Source organism: Pelophylax lessonae, assembly GCF_965119305.1.
Source record: "Pelophylax lessonae genome assembly, chromosome: 5".
Taxonomy (NCBI): Eukaryota; Metazoa; Chordata; class Amphibia; order Anura; family Ranidae; genus Pelophylax; species Pelophylax lessonae.
Window position 1 is genome coordinate 192,798,673 of NC_138772.1, and position 20,642 is coordinate 192,819,314.

At 42.7% G+C, this 20,642-nt stretch overlaps 1 protein-coding gene across 4 annotated transcripts in view; it reads left to right on the forward strand.

Annotated features, from left to right (window-relative positions):
- The window catches only part of BBS9 (Bardet-Biedl syndrome 9), a 629,867-nt gene that overhangs the window by 373,817 nt on the left and 235,408 nt on the right, over window positions 1-20,642 (forward strand). For all 4 annotated transcript variants that reach the window (XM_082258749.1, XM_082258751.1, XM_082258748.1 and 1 more), the window contains one exon: window positions 1,463-1,615. In XM_082258749.1, coding sequence (XP_082114875.1) covers window positions 1,463-1,615 — 153 coding nt within the window. The remainder of the gene's footprint in view (window positions 1-1,462; window positions 1,616-20,642) is intronic.

Genomic DNA, 20,642 nt, shown 5'->3' on the forward strand with positions numbered 1-20,642 from the left:
ATCTTCACCCTTCACGGTGAGCTTTGTCACTTGCTGACATTCAAGGACTGGGTCCCCTTGTTTTTGAGGGGCCACTCCCTTGGACCTGTAGAGCACCCTGCCAGAGCACCTTTTGGATTGGTTTACCAAGGGTCCGGATCCCAGGGTCCAGTGCCTAAGAAGGACAACGTTACAGGCAAAACCTTGTGTTTGCTTTCCTGAGGCTCAGGTTGTACCATACTTTTTAGTCTTTGACTTTTTTGGATGGATCTGATTGCTAACCCCTTAGATTCAGAGATCTTTCATCGAGGTATGTAGTACATTCTTCTTTCTTCTTCTTTGAGAAAACATAAAAAAGTGTGGAGAGTCTCTCCACCATGACCATCACCTTTTAGACACTGGCGAAAAAACTGAGGTACTTCCTGTGTAGAAGGGGTTATATAGGGGGACTTCCTGTCTGATTGGTTGCCAGTGTCTATTCACCCGAAGGTGGCATATAACCCATATTATAATGAATAGCGCTCTGTGTCCCAAGATGTATGAAAAAGAAATCTTCTTTTTTTGCCATCGATTCCCTGTAATATAAAACAATCGTAGCAGTTGTTCAGCTGCTTGATTGTTTTTGCAGGCAGCGGGAGGAGACGTCCGGGGGCCATCCTGGCCGTTTACTATAAAGTTGACCGAGGACCAGAGGGTCCCTTATCATCTGACCTTCAGAGGCCGGGGGCGAGTTTATGACGTCACATCTGGCCTCGGCAGATGTAAACACTGCTGCTTCTTCAGCTGGGAAGCCGAGATCATTTTTTTTTTTTTTTTTTTTATTTCAGATCTTTCACTGAGTAAAATACTTATTATACTCACTGAACTGCAACTCAATTTATAACATTTGTATTATGCATTTTTTCTGAATTTGGTTGATATTCTGTCTCTATCATTTAAAATACACCTATGATAAAAATTATAGACCCTTAATTTCTTACAAAATCTGCAGGGGGTCAAATAATTATTTTCCCCACTGTATGTGTTGTCTGTCGGGGTAACAACTTTTATGAAAAATATGTTAAATCTAACGTTCTTCACATCATTTTTGTGGAGGGCTCTTTGGTTTCCTTTGGGTTTATTATTTCTACATGCCCGAGGGCCATTCTGTCACTGTAGACATGATGCCAACAGCGGAATCATCACTGAGGCAACCATTTCCCTTTACAAAGTTGCTTTCTCGCTGCTCTGGAAGGCTGCAGAATGTTACTAGCCAGCAAGGAAACAAAATTTGGCTGGATCAGCCAGTGAGGGAGCAACTACTTAGGGAAGTAGTCACTTAGTGATCCTGTTGCTGGCAACACAAGTTTACTTGTCTGATGAGGCCCTACCAGCAGATGCAGGTAAGGTCTGAGGCTTTAAACCAAAGCTTCAAAATAGAGCTGTAAGTGGCCATAGTATGCAGCAAAAATGTAATGATAGTTTCTCTTTGCTTTAATTCCAGCTGAGAATGAATACAGAGAAGTATGAAAATCTGTTATCTGAACGGGCAGTACAGTTCCGTGCTATCCAGAGACTCCTGTTGACTAGGTTCAAGGACAAGACACCTGCTCCACTCCAAAATCTGGATACCTTGCTGGATGGGACCTACAGGCAGGTAAGGCAATATAATTTTTGCAGCACAGCTCATTGTAAAATGTAAACAGATTTAGTAGCTTGCAGGTAAAATGCCTTAATGCAGAGGGGACAAAACACAAAGTTACTGCGACTGTGCCTTGTGAATGGCTAAGCCGAGGGGGAGGAGAAGGCAAGAACACTGGAACTCTTCTGATATGACGAAGTAGTGAGTGTACACCTTGTATAACAGTGTACAATTGCTGTCCTCTAAAAATAACTCAACACAGCCATTAATGTCTAAACCGCTGGCAACAAAAGTGAATACACCTATAAGTGACAATGTCCAAATTGGGCCCAATTAGCCATTTTCCCTCCCTGGTATCATGTGACTCATTAGTTTTACAAGGTCTCAGGTGTGAATGGGGTGCAGGTGTGTTAAAATTGGTGTTATCGCTCTCACTCTCTCATACTGGTCCCTGGAAGTTCAACATTGCAAGAACTCTCTGAGGATCTGAAAAAGAGAGTTGTTGCTCTACATAAAGATGGCCTAGGCTACAAGGATATTGCTAAGACCCTGAAACTGAGCTGCAGCAAGGTGGACAAGACCATACAGTGGTTTAACAGGGCAGTTTCCACTCAGAACAGACATTGCAATGGTCAACCAATGAAGTTAAGTGCATGTGCTCAGAGTCATATCCATAGGTTGTCTTTGGGAAGTAGACGTATGAGTGCTGCCAGCCTTGCTGCAGAGGTTGAAGGGGTGGGGGGGTCAGCCAGTCAGTGCTGAGACCATATGTGGCACACTGCATCAAATTGGTCTGCATGGCTGTCATCCCAGAAGGAAGCCTCTTCTAAAGATGATGCACAAGAAAGCCCGCAAACAGTTTGCTGAAGACAAGCAGACTAAGGACATGGATTACTGGAACCATGTCCTGTGGTCTGATAAGACCAAGATAAACTTGTTTGGTCCACATGGTGTCAAGCGTGTGTTGTGGCAACCAGTTGAGGATTACAAGGACAAGTGTGTCTTGCCTACAGTCAAGCATGGTGGTGGGAGTGACATATTGAAGCAGAGCATGACCCCCTCCCTTCAGAGACTGGGCTGCCAGGCGTTATTCCAACATAACAACCTCAAACACACCTTCAAGACAACCACTGGCTTGCTAAAGAAGCTGAGGATAAAGTTAATGGACTGGCCAAGCATGTCTCCAGACCTAAACCCTATTGAGCATCTGTGGGGCATCCTCAAACGAAAGGTGGAGGAGCGCTAAGGTCTCGAACATCCACCAGCTCCATGATGTTGTCATTAAGGAGTGGAAGAGGACTCCAGTGTCAACCTGTGAAGCTCTGGTGAAATCCATACCCAAGAGGGTTAAGGCAGTGCTGGAAAATAATGATAGACACACAAAATATTGACACTTTGGGCACTATTTGGACATTGTCACTAAGGGGTGTACTCACTTTTGTTGCCAGTGGTTTAGACATTAATGGCAGTGTGTTGAGTTATATTGAGGGGATAGCAAATTTACACTGTTATACAAGCTGTGCACTCACTACTTTACATTGTAGCAAAGTGTAATTTCTTCAGTGTTGTCACATGAAAAGAAATAATAAAATATTTACAGAAATGTGAGGGGTGTACTCACTTTTGTGAGATACTGTACACATTTAACTGAAATGTTAAAAATTAAAGGTTTAAAAAAAAAAAAAAAAATTGTAAATGCATTTGTGTCTGCAATTGGGCTTTACCCCCAAAAAAAGTTTATCTGTATATAGTACTTAGAAATAATGATTAAAACACTTTTATATGATTTTTTTCATTAGAGTAAAGATTCCTAAAGTGAAGCATGGCAGCTGCTTTTGCTAAAATCCTTCTGAAAGTGTTACCTGGCTGTTATGTTTTACCTCTGGCTTCGGAGCTATCAGAATTACTAATGTGTAGAACTGCAAAGTCAGAAGTCCTTATTTGCATATTTGTTTTGGGTCAGTGACTCAAAGTATTCGTATAAGAAGGTCAGCATAACAGCCAAGCAACTAGTATGGCAACAAATGGCAAAAGGTTTCCTTTAAAGTGTTACTAAACCCACAATAGTAAAATCAGTCTGTATATGCAGTAAAGCATGCTTGTTATACTACGATGGAACCTAAGGGGTTATTCCTCTGCATTGTATAAAAAGGATGTTTGATCTGGTCTTCTCTGATCCTCCCCTTCTTCCACTGTCCCCATCAATCTGCCTTAGGGGCACTCTGCACATGCGCAGTTTGGTGTGTATTGCTAAAGAGTTTTTCTTGGACCTTCTTGGGAGAGTGCATTTGATCAGCACAGGGCCAATCCGCACTGTCCAGACAGATAGTCAGGGGTCCTGCAGCCCCATAGGTCAGTCAGGGTAAAGCTCCTCCTACAAACTTTAACCAGTGCTTGGTTGGACATTGATAGAAGTCACATGACTGCTATATACTGCTAATGAGAAAAGGTATTTAGCAGTTTATAATTACTAAAATAATTGCATTTCCATGTTCTGTGTACTGTGGGAGACCAGATATAGTGAATGCAGGGTCCTGGGTTTAGTAACACTTTAAAATGTTTTGTTTTTCATGCTTACTGATTCATCAGTTTATTTTGTTTGGCATTATATATTAAAGTATTCTGAGCCCTGAATATCAAATCCAAATGTTCACATGGCAAATGATACCAGCAGATAACTGGTCGAAAAGAGGGATAAATTAGCTTTGGGCTGTTTTAACCTATGCAGTCCATGTCCCTTTACCTCCAACTGGCCAGTACATATAATTGCGATAATTTGCCTAAATGTTAACCTTTGAAAATCGTATACCTTTCCTGAGAATTACGCGGTTAAAATGGAAAAGTCTGCTTAGGGAGGCTAGAGTTTCTACGCCAAAGGATACTTAGAAAGGGGCCACTGATGAAATAAAATTCAGATTTTTAGACACAAAGGAAGATATGGATCCCATGTGATTTCCCTCCCTTCTGTGCAATGAATCACATCACTGTCACTCTTATGCTAACCACCTGTTTAATAAATGGAGAACGTGCAAGATTTATACACACCTGCCAGCGCTCTTGTCATCCTAAATCAAAATGAACAATCAAGCAATGAAAGAATCCCCCAAGTGTATTGATTTATGTGATCCTCTGAAAACAATATCCAAAAAAGAATAGGCTTTCATTATTCTGGGGCAGGGGTTCAGTACTGGGAACAGCGTGATCATGAAATCTCTTTTTATTACAAACCTGATATCTCTGTAGTACTGCTCCTTGTTCAGTTTAACTGTCCCTCCCCTAGTATCCCTTTCTCTGCCCTATTTAAACACATCAAAAGAATATTATTGTTAACGTACTTTTGGTATATTTGAGTAATCCCGTTTGGTAAAACTGCATGCCAATTATCTGACTTTTTTGTTATAATGCTTCTATGCTATTTTTATTTCCTTTTATGTGTATTGTCATGATTTGATAACTCCCCCCCAAGGTAATTTGGCACCTCTCTGCATTAACACAAAGGTCCCCCCTGAATATCTCAGCCCCACTGAAAATTTCCAGGATGCTACAGCATTAATTCATTTTTTTATTTATGCTACCTAATGGAATGAAATCCATTTGAACAGAATTAAAAGTATATCGTGCCATTATACAAATGAAGCAGCAGGTGAATAACAAGGCTGTATGCCTTTTTTTCTTTAACTATAGGAGTCTAGCAGAGGTGGTGTTACTGGAAAAGTATACAGCATTTTCCATATCATCTAGGATTGTTCCAGACCTTTAATGAAGTTGTCCTTTTATATATCCTCCCACTGCACCGAGTGCACCAAGTGCAGCCCACCAGGGATAATACTTACCTTACTCCCTGATTTTTCCTATGACATTGCTCCAGCTAGTTCCGTTTATACTGTGATTCCATGCCGTTTTCCTAATCAATACTAGGGGGTTAGCTCATACTCATGGTTACCTCTATCAGTCCCTCTGAGTAAGACTTACCTATAAGGGTAGCAGTGCAATAATAAGAGACTGAGACCATGTCAGAGGAAATATAATTGGATTAGCGAAGAAATATGTATACATGTATTATGAATGGGAATTGAAACAATTGTGCCAGATTTGTTGTTGAAAGGGGATGCATATTTTTTTATATTTTTTATTTTAGCGACATTGTGCACAAAAGAAATACACAAAGTTGGCATTACTACAACAGGTCTGGTCTCAAATGAACATGGGAGACTATGAGCGTAATTCACCATAATCAGGGTGGTTCATAAAAGTATTAGTAATCAGTAATTTGCAACAAACCATGCTAGTTAATTTGCTGAGAACAAGATGATGCACTAGGATACATGGGTAAAAATAAAAAGGTGTGATAGCCGTTTAGGACACAAGTAACAGGTGGGGAGAGGAATCTGACTTCTTACCAAAGGGTTTTATGTTTTATAAGAGAAAATTAAGGAAGTGCAGAATGAGCGAGAAATTGGGGGAGAGAGAAAAAGGGTGAAGTGTGGGGGGTTAAAAGACAAAAAAAAAAAAAGTGAGGGGTAGTATTGGGAAAGGGTGGGTGGATGGGCAGAAAATAGTCCTCACCAGATCTCTATTTGCCCAAGATAGAGGCAAGGAGCTCCAGGTATCTCTCAGAAAAAGAAACAAGAGTTCAGTAAAATCAGGTCTTGTGGAAGGGGGCTGCTTGTTTACTCAAGGACAAAGTAGGGTTCTCCCTGCCCAATATTTCATTTGCCAATTTCACTTACTGTGACACCGTGGGAGGAGACAGAGATTTTCATTGTGCCGGTGTACATGCCCTGGCTGCATTAAGGCGGTGCCTCACCGATGAGTGGCCACACCTTCGCTTAGATAGCGGGCTAAGGTGGAGGAGGCATACAGCTGGGTCCTGTTAAAGGGACAGACGAGTTAGGTAAAAAAATGAAGGCACAGACATCACTCTAGAAAGGGAAGATTCTCAGACACGACCAAAAGATGTGTGATATCATGCCCCTAGTTGTGCCACATTTCCAACAGGCGGGGCTGATGTCTGGGAATATGTGGTTTAGTCTCTCTGAGACTCTGTACCGCTGAGTAAGTAGCTCATAGCCTGATTCCTGGAGCCTTGAGGAGATGGAGAACAATAATAGGGCCAAGTCCTTCTCCCATTTAGCGAGGAAAGGGGGGACATAATTCTTAAGAGGGGAGATTAGCTTGGCATAGGCAACGGAGAGGCTGTGTCTGAGAGTTGTGGTTGAGGCACATTATTGTTTAAAGGAGGTGAGTGGTGGGGTTGAGGTTGGCTGTAGCTGTAGAGAGAGTAAATACTGTCTAATATAATAAGCATGGACTTGATGGTTGGGACAGATTTTCAACTTCGGTTTTCCCAAAAGTCTTGTAGCCTGAATTTGTTACCCATTATAAATGAGGAAAACCTGGTGTAAATAACAGAATCTGAGAATCCAGCTTCAAGTTGGTTATAAAAGACAAGTTTTAAGGGTGATTTTTAACGTGGCACCCAAAATAGGGTGATCTCACATTTAGGTTGAACAAGAATTTTCGTAGTCAGGAGGCCTTCATGGAGGACCTGCAACCTCTGTTTAGAAGTTTTGAGGCTACTCACATTGAGAGAGATAACATTATCGGGAGAGGGGAGGACCACAAAAAAAAGGATGGGGGGGAGAAAAGCTAGAAGACAGGGAAGAAACTCACGAGTGGGGTGAATACAGCAGTAGGAGTGAAAAAGAGATTAGTGAGCAAAAGGACGGGGGGGGGGGGTGCAGGAAGATCAGCTTATCTGCTCAAGGCTGTGAGCTACTGATTCAAAGTGATGTGGATGACTAAAAGGATGAACTATAAGGAATACTAAGAGGTGAACTAAAGGTGTCAAGCACCTTTAGCAGATTTACATTTCCCGCTAGGGGAAGAGGAGTACACACTATGTGGGGTGGATGACAAACTATGGGTTTGAGCAGAAGCCAGGGTCTGTCTGAGCAAATTCACCCATTCCGGCCCAGTGTATAGGACATCAACATTATAGGCATCGGGTAGACAGTGCCGCAACCAGAAACCATAAATTATTTACAGAAAAAATACACAAAAACTGACAACACAGTCAGAGATAGAAGCCACTTGTATATCTAGAATGTGAAAAAAAAAAAAAAAAAAAAGGTTGTAAAGGGGAGGGTTGTGGCAGGGTCGTGGCAACTTTAGGCATCCCTGTGCTATCGAAGGGCCCAGAAGCCCAACAAAGGGATAAAGGACTGAGGTGCAAGAGGTGACACACTGGACACCCTAGGTGCTAAACCATAAGCGAAAGGAGGAATCAATGTAAACGTCAAACATTGAATGGCACCAAAGGAAGCTCATAGCAGGCATCACTGCCTTATCAGGTGGATGAAGTCCTCTGGCCATCAGTTGGAGAGCAAAGGGTGGGTCCAAAATTGACATGTATCCCAGCAAGTGATGTGGAGAATGAGCCCTAAAGATCCATCCAGGGTGATTATTAGGGAACTGGGATCCGCCGTTGAGGGCAGTGAACACTCCTGTCAGCAAGGGCCTTAAAATATTTAGGGGATGCATCATTTTAATTCAACCCTGCCCTGCCATAAGATGACCACTAATGCCATTAGGAAGTCCTTATGACATGAAACTATTATCTTTTTGTTGAAAATGTTGTCTTCCTATAGTTTAGTATTATTATCTCCACACATTCTTGCCATAATTTGAATGATGTCTACAATTTCTAAAGATGTTTTGCTTTTTTGATGTTTTGATTTTTGTACAGGGATTTCAGAAAGGATTTTGGCATAGTTTACTTTTGTTATACTTTTTGCTGCATTTCACATTTATTACTGTTTTTTGTTAGAAGTAGATATTGCAGTTTTCTGTATAAATCTTTTATAAACGGTTAAGAAAGCAGGCACAATTTTGTGACAGAATTCACTAAAATTAAAGAAAAAACTTTGACAACCAAAAACTATCTGCATTTATAAACAGGTCTCATCCATTGAAAGGCATTCTAAACATATTACAACAATGAATATCTATACATTAACAGCATCCAGGGGAATCTATAGCATATGAATATTACCTTGAAAGGGTTTATCTCCCATCCGCTTAAAGAAAGAAAGTTTTGTTTTAGAAAACAAAACTGAAGTGTGTTTAAGCCTAATCTTGTCCACTATATTTATTTCTTATGTACCAGTTATTGTAATTACACTTGAGAAGGAGACCTATAGATCAGTTCCTATTGTTCTGCCTACACTTGACACTGACCTATTTTTCTATGAAAAGAAATAGGAGACAGGACTTAGGACTATTCTGTGATCACTGCTTACAAAACCATTGATTGCTACTTTCTCTGTGCTTTTCTAAAAAGATATAGGGTAATTATTTCAACTAGAATGACCGGAATTCCATTTCTGCCGATTTCAAAGATTTCTTATCTAGATTGTGCCTATTTTGAAGAGGAAAAAAATACAAATACATTGAATAATGGGTTAGTTAATACAAAACGGATTTTTTTGTATTCTTTACCAAATTTTGTATGTCATTTTTTCTTAACAGACTATGAGTGAAGAATGGAATTAAAGCAGAGAGAAAGACCTTTTATCATAATAGTTGTTTAGAAAAAAGTTACCTTTAAAGTATATTTCACCTTTTTTCAGCAGCTGCAGCCTCTTTCCCTCTCTCCCTCCATTAACAGCGGTTAGGCATCTTCTCCGGGCGACCACTATCACTGTTTAAAAATATGAACAGGTACCAACGGACAGATTCACTGAGAAGTCTGCAGGAGTCCTGCATGGCACCTGCCATCTGTTGATGGTGGGTGCCATGCAGGACTAGTGCAGACTTCTCAGGGTGCAATGCTTTCCGGGCCCCAAGTAAAAAATAATAATAAATACACATTTGTTTTACCTGAAAAAAAGATGTGCATTTATTTACTTTTTTTTTAAAAAAAGGTGAACTTATCCTTTAATGAAGTTTGTCACATCCAGGATTGCTGCCCATTTACAGTTTCATTCATGCCTGGATCGCAAAGCTCATGCAGTCTGCTGCATTTATGAGAGCTGCTACTCTCATACATAAAAGCTGTATGTTGTTTATCTGTCCCCCTCTCCCCTTGCCTATTTTTAGAATGCCTTGTATTTTGTGAATGGTTGATAGAATACAAGTTGTAGGAGAAGGGTACCTTTTTTATATGTAGGTAATTTTAGCTTGGCATTCTGATTTCACGGACTGCAAGCAGGCAGGATCTTTATTAATAAAACAATAAACCTGTGTTTGGCACCCACTCCAAAATTAGACAAACTTAACAAAAACCGTAGCTGCCCCTTTAAGAAGGATAAGTCCACTTACAATATATACATAGTACAGGTATGGTGCTTGGTTCTAAATGATAACTGAAGTGACAGTACAGTAATAAAAGTATTGTAATATAAATAATACAAATAAAAATAATATAAGTAACTAAAAAAGCTACAATTTCTGGGGAAATTGTGTGAAGTGTTCTTGCCTTCACCAGTCATATTGTGAAAACTATCAGGACTATGGCAATTATATAGTCCAGTGTGATAAATTCCCAACACCAAAGTAAATCTTCCAACGCAATTTTCAAAAATCCTTCACCGCTTGTGCTCAAAGTATGGATGTGCACTCAGAAATGTTTGACCTCTTTTTACAGGTTTCCTCCTGAAGTGTGTTGCAAGGTTTCCTCCAATTTTGATATCACTCATATGTATGATGACAAAATAGGAGATAGATATAAAGCATCATAGTACAGTAACTTTATAATTGGTTGGCAATTTAAAATAAGTTGGTTACACTCACATTAATGGATGCCTAAAAGCCGGCACCAGCATATGCTGCGTGTAGTAATGGGATGTCACCGCTACAACCAGCATGGAGCCAGTGTTCATTCTAAGCGGTGTTCTCTTCTCCCCGGCCTGGACGTGACATCATGCTGGTCCCGGAAGTAACGGCCCCACGTTCCGACGTATGTTTTGATTTATGGAAGAAGAGACATGCAGTGTCTCTTCTGCAATAAAATACACCACCTGCCTGCTCACTACATTCCCCAGCAAGTAAACTGTGCTGCACATGCCTTAGGGATGGGGACTATTGAAGCAAAGTTACATTTACCTCTGCTTTAAATTTACCACCGGAGGATTTTCCTGCTTTACGTCCAGGCCACTTTTTGCAACTTGGCACTGTGCGACTTTAACTTACAATTGCGCGGTCATGCAACGCCGTACCCAAACGAAATTTACGTCCTTTTTTTTCCCCACAAACAGAGCTTTCTTTTGGTGGTATTTGATCACCTCTGTGCTTTTCATTTTTTGCGATATTTATAAAAAAAGAGCGACAATTTTGAAAAAATAACAATATTTTTCTACTTTGACAGTTAAAAAATATCCAATATATTCAATTTTTGTCATATATTTAGGCCAAAATGTATTTAGCTACATGTCTTTGACAAAAAAATTCTCAATGAGCGTATTTTTAAGGCTGCCTTGCCTATAAAGAACAATTTAGTGACACAGTAAAGACATAGCCTGTTTGGCTGGCTTTCTGTAGTTCCACTGCTGTGTCCCTCACAGATCAGCCTGGTGCATCTCTGCTCACTTGTGCAGCCATGCCACTTAGTGTCCTGTTGCCCAAGCAATATGCCTGCACCTTGGGCTCTTCCTCCTGACTCCCCATTGGTCATTGTCCTGAATCCTGGCAACACAGTGGCACCCCAGACTCTTGCCTTCCTATTGTCATACAATGCCTCCCTTATCACTTTCTATTGGTCCTGCACATTGTCGGCTCCTGATTTAAACCTCACAAGCCTTACATCTGAGGCTTGTGATAGGTTTCTCCATGTGCCTCACTAGCTGCCCATTCACCTATACCTGTATCCTGATCTGACTTCAGCTTGATCTGATCCCTGCCATGTTTCCTGCCTGCTAAATGGACCTACTTGTTCTGTTTAATGATTATGTCTTTTGCCTTCCACGTGAATTGATCCCCGTTTACCGATCACTTCTTCTGCATGCTGCATGGACTGGCTTCATGCCTATATACTGATCATGTATTTTGCCTACTGCCCAATCCAACATCCCTGCATGTCCCACTGACTACACACCTCCTATGGCATCTTATGTGGATACCTGATTCTCCCATGTGCCGCAGCTATCCTTTTCGTTTGATCTTTGCTTAGCCTTTTGTGCTACCTGGCCACAGTATGTAGCATTGTGTAATAAGTTGTGGTACAACCAAGTTCTAGGCCGGCTTGTCCTAAAGTGTTTGAAAAGGCTTAAAGTTTTTTACCTTCATGCATTCTATTAATGAAGGTAAAAACCTTCTCTGTGTAGCAGCCCTCCCAGCCCAATACTCCCCCTCCCCCCAATATTTACTGGAGACCGATCTTCCTTCAATGATGTGACTCTCTCTCTTCATTGGCTAAAACAGTAGAGGGAGCCCCCATTGCATGCTGCCTGCTGTTGGGCTCACTTGGCATGAGAGAGGGGCCAGGAGCACCAGTGGGGGATCCGAGAAGAGGAGGATGAGGGCTGCTCTGTGCAAAACTATTGCACAGAGCAGGCAAGTATGACATAATTGTTATTAAAAAAAATGACTTTAATATCACTTTAAAGAGTAGCTCCACTTTTATTAAGAAAAAAACAATCTCCTCTGGATGATCACTGTATATCAGGGTACCCAGGTATTGAAGGTTCTTAAATTCAGTGTTTATTAGGAAAAGGAAAAAACAAGGCATACAGAATAAGCAAAAAACAATGGTGTCAGTCCATATACAAAATCATATACAGAAAACCAAACAACTCCAGGGAATACCAGTAATCGTAGTGTATTGAAGGTTCTTAAAGCGGTTGTAAACCCAAAGTTCAAAAAAAAAAAAACCTGCAAGACAAAGGCATAATGAGCTAGTATGCATCGCATACTAGCTCATTATGTATTACTTACCTTAGAACGAAGCCCCGACACGGACCCCCGGACATCGCTGCGGGCGCTGCCATGATCCCTCGCCGTCTCTTCCGGGTTCGGCGGCTCCGGCGCGGTGATTGGCTGGAAGAGACGGCTCCGGCGCGATGATTGGCCGGAGCCGCGATGACGTCACTCCCGCGGCAAGCTCCCGGCAAATAGATTGAAGGTCCCCCCGGACCTTCAGAGCGCATGCGCCGCTCGCGCGAGCGGCTGCATGCACTGTAAATATCTCCTAAACCATGCCGGTTTAGGAGATATTATTTGTACCTACAGGTAAGCCTTATTATAGGCTTACCTGTAGGTAAAAGTGTAAAAAAGCGGGATACAACCGCTTTAAAGGGATTGCAAAGGCATAAGGTTTTTTTTTTATCTTAATGCATTCTATGCATTAAGATAAAAAAAAAATAGAATGCATTAAGATAAAAAAAAAACCTTCTGTGTGCAGAAGCCCCCCTAAGCCCCCCTAATACTTACCTGAGCCCATCTTTATCCAGCGATGTTGCCGAAGTGTCTCAGCTGCACAACAGCACAGCGTGATTGGCTCCTGCTTCTGTCAGTCAATTAGCCAATCCGTCAATTAGCCAATCCGGAGAGAGAGGGGGCGGATCATGGCTCTGTGTGTGAATGGACCCAGGGAGCTGTTTCTCAGCTCGGGTGCCCCCACAGCAAGCTGCTTGCTGTGGGGGCACTCAACAGGAGGGAGGGGACAGGAGCACAGAAGAGGGACACGAGAAAAGGAGGATCCAGGCTGAAGTGTTGGGCTGCAGTTTCTCCTCCAGCCACTAGAGGTCGCGGGTTCACTCAGTATAGCCTATCCCTGTATAGGCAGGAAGTAGAAGGACGGACATTTTTTGAGGAAATACCATGTGGGCTGAAGTTCAGCAAGGCCTCTTGAGACGTAACCGCATCCCATTGCTACTAATGAAGTGTGATTACTTACTATAGGAGATCTACTTGGGGGGGGGGGGGGCTTATAAAACTGTCTGTCGATACACCCCTGTATGGGTATCAGTGCACTTTAAGGAGCTGCGTCTCCAGAATAGCATGTATTTGATCTGATGGAGCCTATTTTTTAGGATGCACTGAAGAAGTATAAAAGCTCCTTTGGATTTATATGTGTTTGACTGATCCTGAAAATCTACTATAGGGCCAAGTGCAGCATAATATGTCATTATGACATATATGCATGCATAATTTTAGTAGGAACTGCGTTCATGCATTCATTTTGTAACTGCCCTTCATGCTGCCCACAGCTCATGAGGGTTCACAAAGCCTAGCCCGGTGCTGGACTTACTGAAGGCGCAGGGGGGTGTCAATCTCAGTATACCTCCAAAATCTTTGCTAAGGAAGCAGTCGGTTCCAGATTTTATTTTGATACATTTCTGCAGGAAGAAGTTGTATCCAGGTCGAGGCACATTCCCTATGTATAGTCCTTCTCCAGGTCTTTTGTAGAAGATCATTCTCTCTGTCTGGAACATGAAGATCCAGGCATTAAATTGCCGATGGGCTCTGTTCCCATAGTATTGCAGAGCTAAAATTGGTGGTTGATGGTTTGGAATCTAGAGAAGGGGAAATTCTTTCTTGTAGAGGTTTGGAAGATAATAAACACTGATTCCAGTCTCTCCAGTTGGTTTGAAGGTGGCTACAGGTCTGTGGACTTGGTCTCCACAGGAGATAATACTGCCCATCTATATCCTAAAACTTTTAGGCAGTACACCTTGCTCTGGATTATTGGACAAAGCAGTTGTAGGTTCAATTCCACAATGCCTCTACTGTGGCATTTATCAACAACCAGGGTAGCACCTGGAGTCTTGCGGCTCAGGACCAGTGCCGTCTCTGTCACCAGTACATATTCCAGGTATACAAGAATGGCAGGGGAGTTTTCCTGTCATCAGCGACTAATTCTGAACCATGTGGAGATGTTTTTTGGTAGTCTGCCAATGCTGGGTAATTCTGCAGGTAGATCTACTGAATTCCAAGTTCTACAACAAGTTGGACAGGTTGTGTCTGGGATGAGAGTCGCACTGGCGATAGGGGTAGATGCACTAGTAGCATCTTACGGACAAGTTCTCCTTTATGGACGCCTTCCTTCTTTTTCAACTACTGTCGCATCTTTTGCAAAGAATCTGTGAGGTGGTAACATGGATAATAGTGCTAGCCAAATTAGCCTAGGAGGGCTTTGCACACTGACATAGTGAATCTTGGGGGGGATGCTCCTTGGTCACTTCCGGTCCAGCTAGACCTAATGGTCTTGGGTCCTGTTATCTCCGCACTGTTGAGTACCAGGAAGCTAGCTTCAGGGGGCTTCCATTACAGGACTTGGAAATCTTTTATGCCTGGGGTGTGGCCAGGAAATTTCACTCGCGAAAATATGTGAGTGGGTGACTTTTTTTCTTTTTGCAATCGGTAGGGGCAATGAGATTGACCGTAAGTACCATTAAGGGTCAGATTTCATTCCTATCTATTTTTTTTTTCAGAGACCATTGTTTCTCACTTCATGATTCAAACTTCATGCAGGGGGTAACGCAGACAGTTCCACCTGTCAGGCCACCCATGTCTCTTTGGGACTTGAATTTGGTCTTTGCTGTCCTTGCAGAAGCCACCTTTTGAACTAATTTGAGAAACTCTGTTAGTCCTTTGACTCGGAGGGTGGCTTCTTTGGTTACAATCGCTTCGGCAAGAAGAATGTCTGAGCTGGCGGTTCTTGCATGTAAGGAGCCGTTCTTTGGATCCTGCATCATATTAGGATGATGTTGTGTCCTCAAAAATCTTTATTGCCTAGAGTTTTCTAGTTTCACTGGAATTAGGAGAGGGTCTTGCCTTTATTTTTCCTAGTTTACAGGGAAAAGATTATTGCATACTCTGAATATAGTTTGGGTGGTTAGGATTTGTTTGAATTGTCAGCACAGGCTGGAATTCTGGTTTGTACTGCCAGAAGAGCTCTGGAAAGGTTGGCTGCATCCAGGTCAGCTATTTCTCGTAGGATGTGGCAGTTAATCATTCAAGCCTATGGCACAATCCCACCCTTGCTGGGGAGAGCTTCTTTACCAGGTGTGTGGGGGAATCCTGGGCGATCGCCATCATCAGTGGCTCAGGTTTGCATGGTCACTACTTGGTCTTTGGTTCATAGATTCACAGGGTTTTTACCAGTTGCATTTCAAAACCGTGGAAGATGCTGCCTTTGTCCGTGGCGTATTACAAACAGCAGAGTAGGTCCTTCTCTAGTGGCAGTTTTTCTGTGACAGTGTCCCCCTCCCCTCAAGGGCATTGCTTTAGGACATCCCAAATAGTTATGAATATAACCGGCTCTGTGTCCTGTGATGTACTAGAAAGAAAATTGGATTTTTCCTACATCTTACCTGTAAAATACTTTTCTTGGAGTACATCACAGGACACAGAGGTCCCTCCCCTCTTTTTGGGAATGTATTGCTTGCTCCAAAACGGAAGTACTTCCTGTATAGGAGGGGTTATGTAGGGGAGGACTTCCTGTTTGATTGATCTACCAGTGTCTATTCACCTATAGGTGGCGTATAACCCAAATAGTTATGAATATAACCTTCTCTGTGTCCTATGATGTGCTCCACGAAAAGGATTTTATAGGTAAGATGTAGGAAAAATCCAATTATTTTATTACATCTACTGAATATTATTTTTCTTGAATTAAAATCTAAAAAAGCAGTTTTTCTAAGATAGATATGTTTTTATTTGCTCTCTATAGATAGAAATGCTTGAACTATAGCAACTTATAATTACTTTTTACATTTCTGTCCCTAAAAAAGTGTAGGGAGTTATACTTGTACACTTTAAGAAACTGTTCTTTTAGAATCCTTCTGATAGTTTGAATAGAAGCTGGAAGAATGCTTACAATATGTGTGGGCCAAGAACTATGCCAACTGGCAGAAAGAAAATATGGGTATTCTTTATTTTGCTAAGTATTTGCTGACGGCTTGATTTAGATTATCTGCTGCCGCAAAAACCAGAAGTTACTATTTGTGTAAATACTTACTAATTTGAGTTGCTGACCACCCAATAGTAGTTCCTCCCTGGGCAAGTTACTGGTTTTGACAGGTGCTGTTCCTCTAACAGCAAAGAAATAAAACTATGAATAATATCTCTTGCTGTTCAAAAATATATTTAGGCTTGTTGCTTTTTAGAAACAACCACACTTATTCTAGCTTGTTCGGTATAGCAGTAATTTATGAGGCCTGACTCTAGTAAAGGATTTAACTCTTACATTTGTTATATAAAGAAATGTAAACCCTAATTAAATGATGTGTAGTTTGCTAAGTCACTTTGTATGATAAATAGTTGCCTTTTTCATAAATTATTTTTTGCCTTTTTTTATCCTTTGTTGCATTAGTGCTGCTAATCTCCTGCTGAATTATTGCAGGCAACTACTGCTTACATGCATACAGTCCATTGATGCATGCATGTCTCCTCTCAGGGTTCCTAGTGGTGATATGCCTGAAACTTGTGTGTTGAAACTGTCACTTGTAATCTCCATTTAATGCCTTTCTGACAGTATGACAATGCAGTGTTCCATCTGGGAATGAAAGACAGATTGTTGTCACGCAATAAAAGAAAGTGCCTGAACAAAGATATTCATGCAGATCACCAGGTATTATTTTAATCACTTTGTGTCCCGAGCCATTTTTACACACGTTGCTGGAAACTAACATAAAATCCTCAAACAAGTTTTTATTTTTTTTTAAATCCGAAGCCCTGTAGAATAAAATGGTGGCAGTTGCAATTTTTGTGTTACACAATATTTGTGCAAATGTTTATCAAATCCTATATTTTCAGGAAAAAATACACTAACATACATTTTGGTGCACACACAAAAAAAATTAAATACCTGTTTTTTGGTAAACTATAAAAGATTGCAATAAATAAATAGATACTAAACATATCAAGTCTTAAGATTGCATGTGCCTGTGAAATAGAGGAACTACAGTACCCAAAAATTGTCCATAGATGATGCTTTAAAAGCCTTTACAGCTTACCAGTTAAAGGATAAGTTCACCTCTTAACAAAAAAATAATAAATATACATTTTTTGCAGGTAAAAAAATGTGCATTTATTATTTTTTTTGTTACTGGAGCCTCTAAAGCATTGCACCAGTGATCACCAGATCGCTGGTGTCATGCAGTTCTCCTACAGATCTGTCAGTGTATTAGTGTGCTTGTATATCCTGTACAATCTGACAGGAGGAGAGAATTAATTACCACAGTGCTCCAGCGCCGTTGTAGTTAATTGAAAACTACAAGCCGACAGCTGCAAAGGCTGCCAGACCTTGTAATTTTCCATTCACGGAACACTGTGGCCCCACTCAGCCACGTTCTTTTAAATTTTGACAGCTAGCGAGGCGGGGAATATTCCCCACTAACTGTCAAACGGGGGATGCAAGGGGCGGTCCGTACACCATGACTGTGGGTGTAACATGTTACTAAAGGTGAATTTATCCTTTAACCACTTACTACCCGGTGTAGCTATTATTATGCCATAACTGCCCACCATCAGTGCCCACAGTGCCCGCCATCAGTGCCCACAATCAGTGTCCCTTTTTGCTGCCAGTCAGTGCCCAACAGTGCCTGCTCATCTAGGTACTGATGGGCACTGACTGGCAGCACCATGGGCACTGAGGATAGGTACTGAAGGTGCTGCCCATCAGCACTCATCAGTGCCACCCATCAGTGTCCATCAGTGCCACCCATCAGTGTCCATCAGTGCCGCCTCTCAGTGCCCATCAGTGCCGCCCATCAGTGCCACCTCTCAGTGCCCATCAGTGCCAACTCTCAGTGCCCAGCAGTGCCACCTCTCAGTGCCCAGCAGTGCCACCTCTCAGTGCTCATCAGTGCCGCCTATCAGTGCTCATCAGTTCCGCCTATCAGTGCCGCCTATCAGTGCTCATCAGTGCGGCATATTAGTACCTCCTCATCAGTGCCACCTCATCAGTGCCCATAAGTGCCACCTCAGCAGTGCCCATCAGTGCAGCCTATCAGTGCCCATCAGTGCCGCCTCATCAGCGCACATCAGTGAAGGAGAAAAATGTATTTTTCTCTAGCGCTCATTGACAGACGTAGTCCTCGGTGATACACCACCTTCGGGTTATGTTGCCTCCACAGGAGCAGGACTAGACAGGAAATTAAAAAGCTCTGGCCACACCCTAGGGGCAGTCCCAGAGGGTATATCCTCTCTCTCTCTGCCTCAGCAAATCAGTTATTTTCTGTCTAGTTAGGAGTAAGGACCTAGATACCTTGCTGGGATCTTAGGTCCTGGCAAGAATTTTTTCTTAAAGGATTTTTTAGACCGCTTTTTTTCTCCAGTGTTCCTGTGAGATCTTCAAGCAAGAAAGCTGAACTGGGCGACGGGCTGGATGTTGAGATCCGGTGGTCACCCCAGTTCAGCCTACGAGCGCGTGCAGGCCATAGCTCCGCGCTGGGTCGGCCGCGACAAAGTCCCATTAAAGGACTGACCCCGCGAGTTAAACGTCTCGCTGAAACGCCAAAGACCATGAGTCACGGCGTCCGTATCGGTCGACAGCCCTCCCGCCCCGGTGGAGAGGGGTACTGTCAGGAGTTGGTGCCCGCCTGGTTCCGGTATGGTGAGTAGTATGTTCCCCCTTTTCCCCTGACGGGTCTTGTGGTGAACGCGGGCCCCTCTCTGTATGGTAAGATAGAGTCCCTCTCTATCCTATAACATGACACAGATCCTCCTACTTTGAGTGTGATTTTATGTGCAAAAAGCCAGGAGGCTTGGTTTGGGAGCTAACAAACTAATTGTATACATGTTTAAAAGATGTAATCTGTGGCATTCTGGGAATCTTACGGTGATAAGAATAAGCTACCTACCAGTCAGAAGCCACGGACATGTAGACTGCCTTCCTAATCAGATCTCCAGCTATTAGCAGGCCTCCCGAATGGCCATGCGGTCCGCCAGGGCCGGTACCGCCAACCACGCCAAATCCCCATGCAGAGAGAGTGTTGTGTGCCCTGCAGCACACCGCTATTCAGTACAGGCCGCCGCCATTTTTTTTTTGCTGGATCGCACGAGCCGCCATTTTGGCGTAGCCTCGTGTCTCCAGCATGGGGGCGGCCATGTTTGAGGTGATCCAAACACCTCGTGGAGCTTGGGGAGGCGCCGGAAGGCGTGCAGAGGGGCGGAGCCGCCTCCTTTCTTCCTGGGCAGCCAGCCAAAAGACTTCCTGTTTGTCAAGACAGCGCTGTAACCTGTTGCAGTTAAACTCTGAGCATCAAGTGGTGAGCCTGGGGGGTCTATCTCTCTCTCTCTCGATCGATAGGGATCCCTAGCATGTAACACTAAGGGGCTTTTTGTGGCGCTGGGGGTCTGAAGAAAAAAAAAAAAAAAGAAAAAAAAAAAAAAAAGTTTTTTATTTTTGAATTATATTATCCAGGAAGTGACTGGAATTATCATGGACCCTGCCACACATTTTCCCCCACCTGTTTCCCTCGAGGGGGCCACGGGACCCGCCGGTGCACAGAGTGTAGAGTCATTTACAGCAATTTTGGAGTCTATGGTGGCTCGGGTGGAGGCGGCCTGTCAGGGACGGGGGTCAAGGAAGCGACCCCCGCCTACCCCTATACTATCTGACACCTCTGACTCAGATTCAGAGATGGTCACTGCAGTTGCAGGTTCCTCTGCAAGGGCTGTTATCCCAGGTAAAGCCCCCTCAGACAGTGAGGAGGACGCTTCTTCTCCTGCTATAATTCAGGAAGAAGCATTGGTGGACGCACTAGTTGTGGCAGTGCAGGAAACCTTAAAACTTGAGGCTTTACCGGCAGAGGCAACTGAAACAGAGATTCCTTTTGGTACTAATAAGCCCATCAAAACGGTGAAGGTTTTTCCTGTACCCAAATGTTTCGGTAATCAGATTAAAGGAGAATGGGAGCATTCTAAACGTACCTTTACTATTTCCAAGCGTATTGCTAGACGCTATCCGTTTGAGGAATCCATCATTAAGAAATGGACGGTACCACCAGTGGTGGATCCACCTATTTCCAGGCTGAATAAAGCCACGGTTATCCCAGTGGAGGACACTTCGTCCTTTAAGGATCCGGTGGATCGAAAG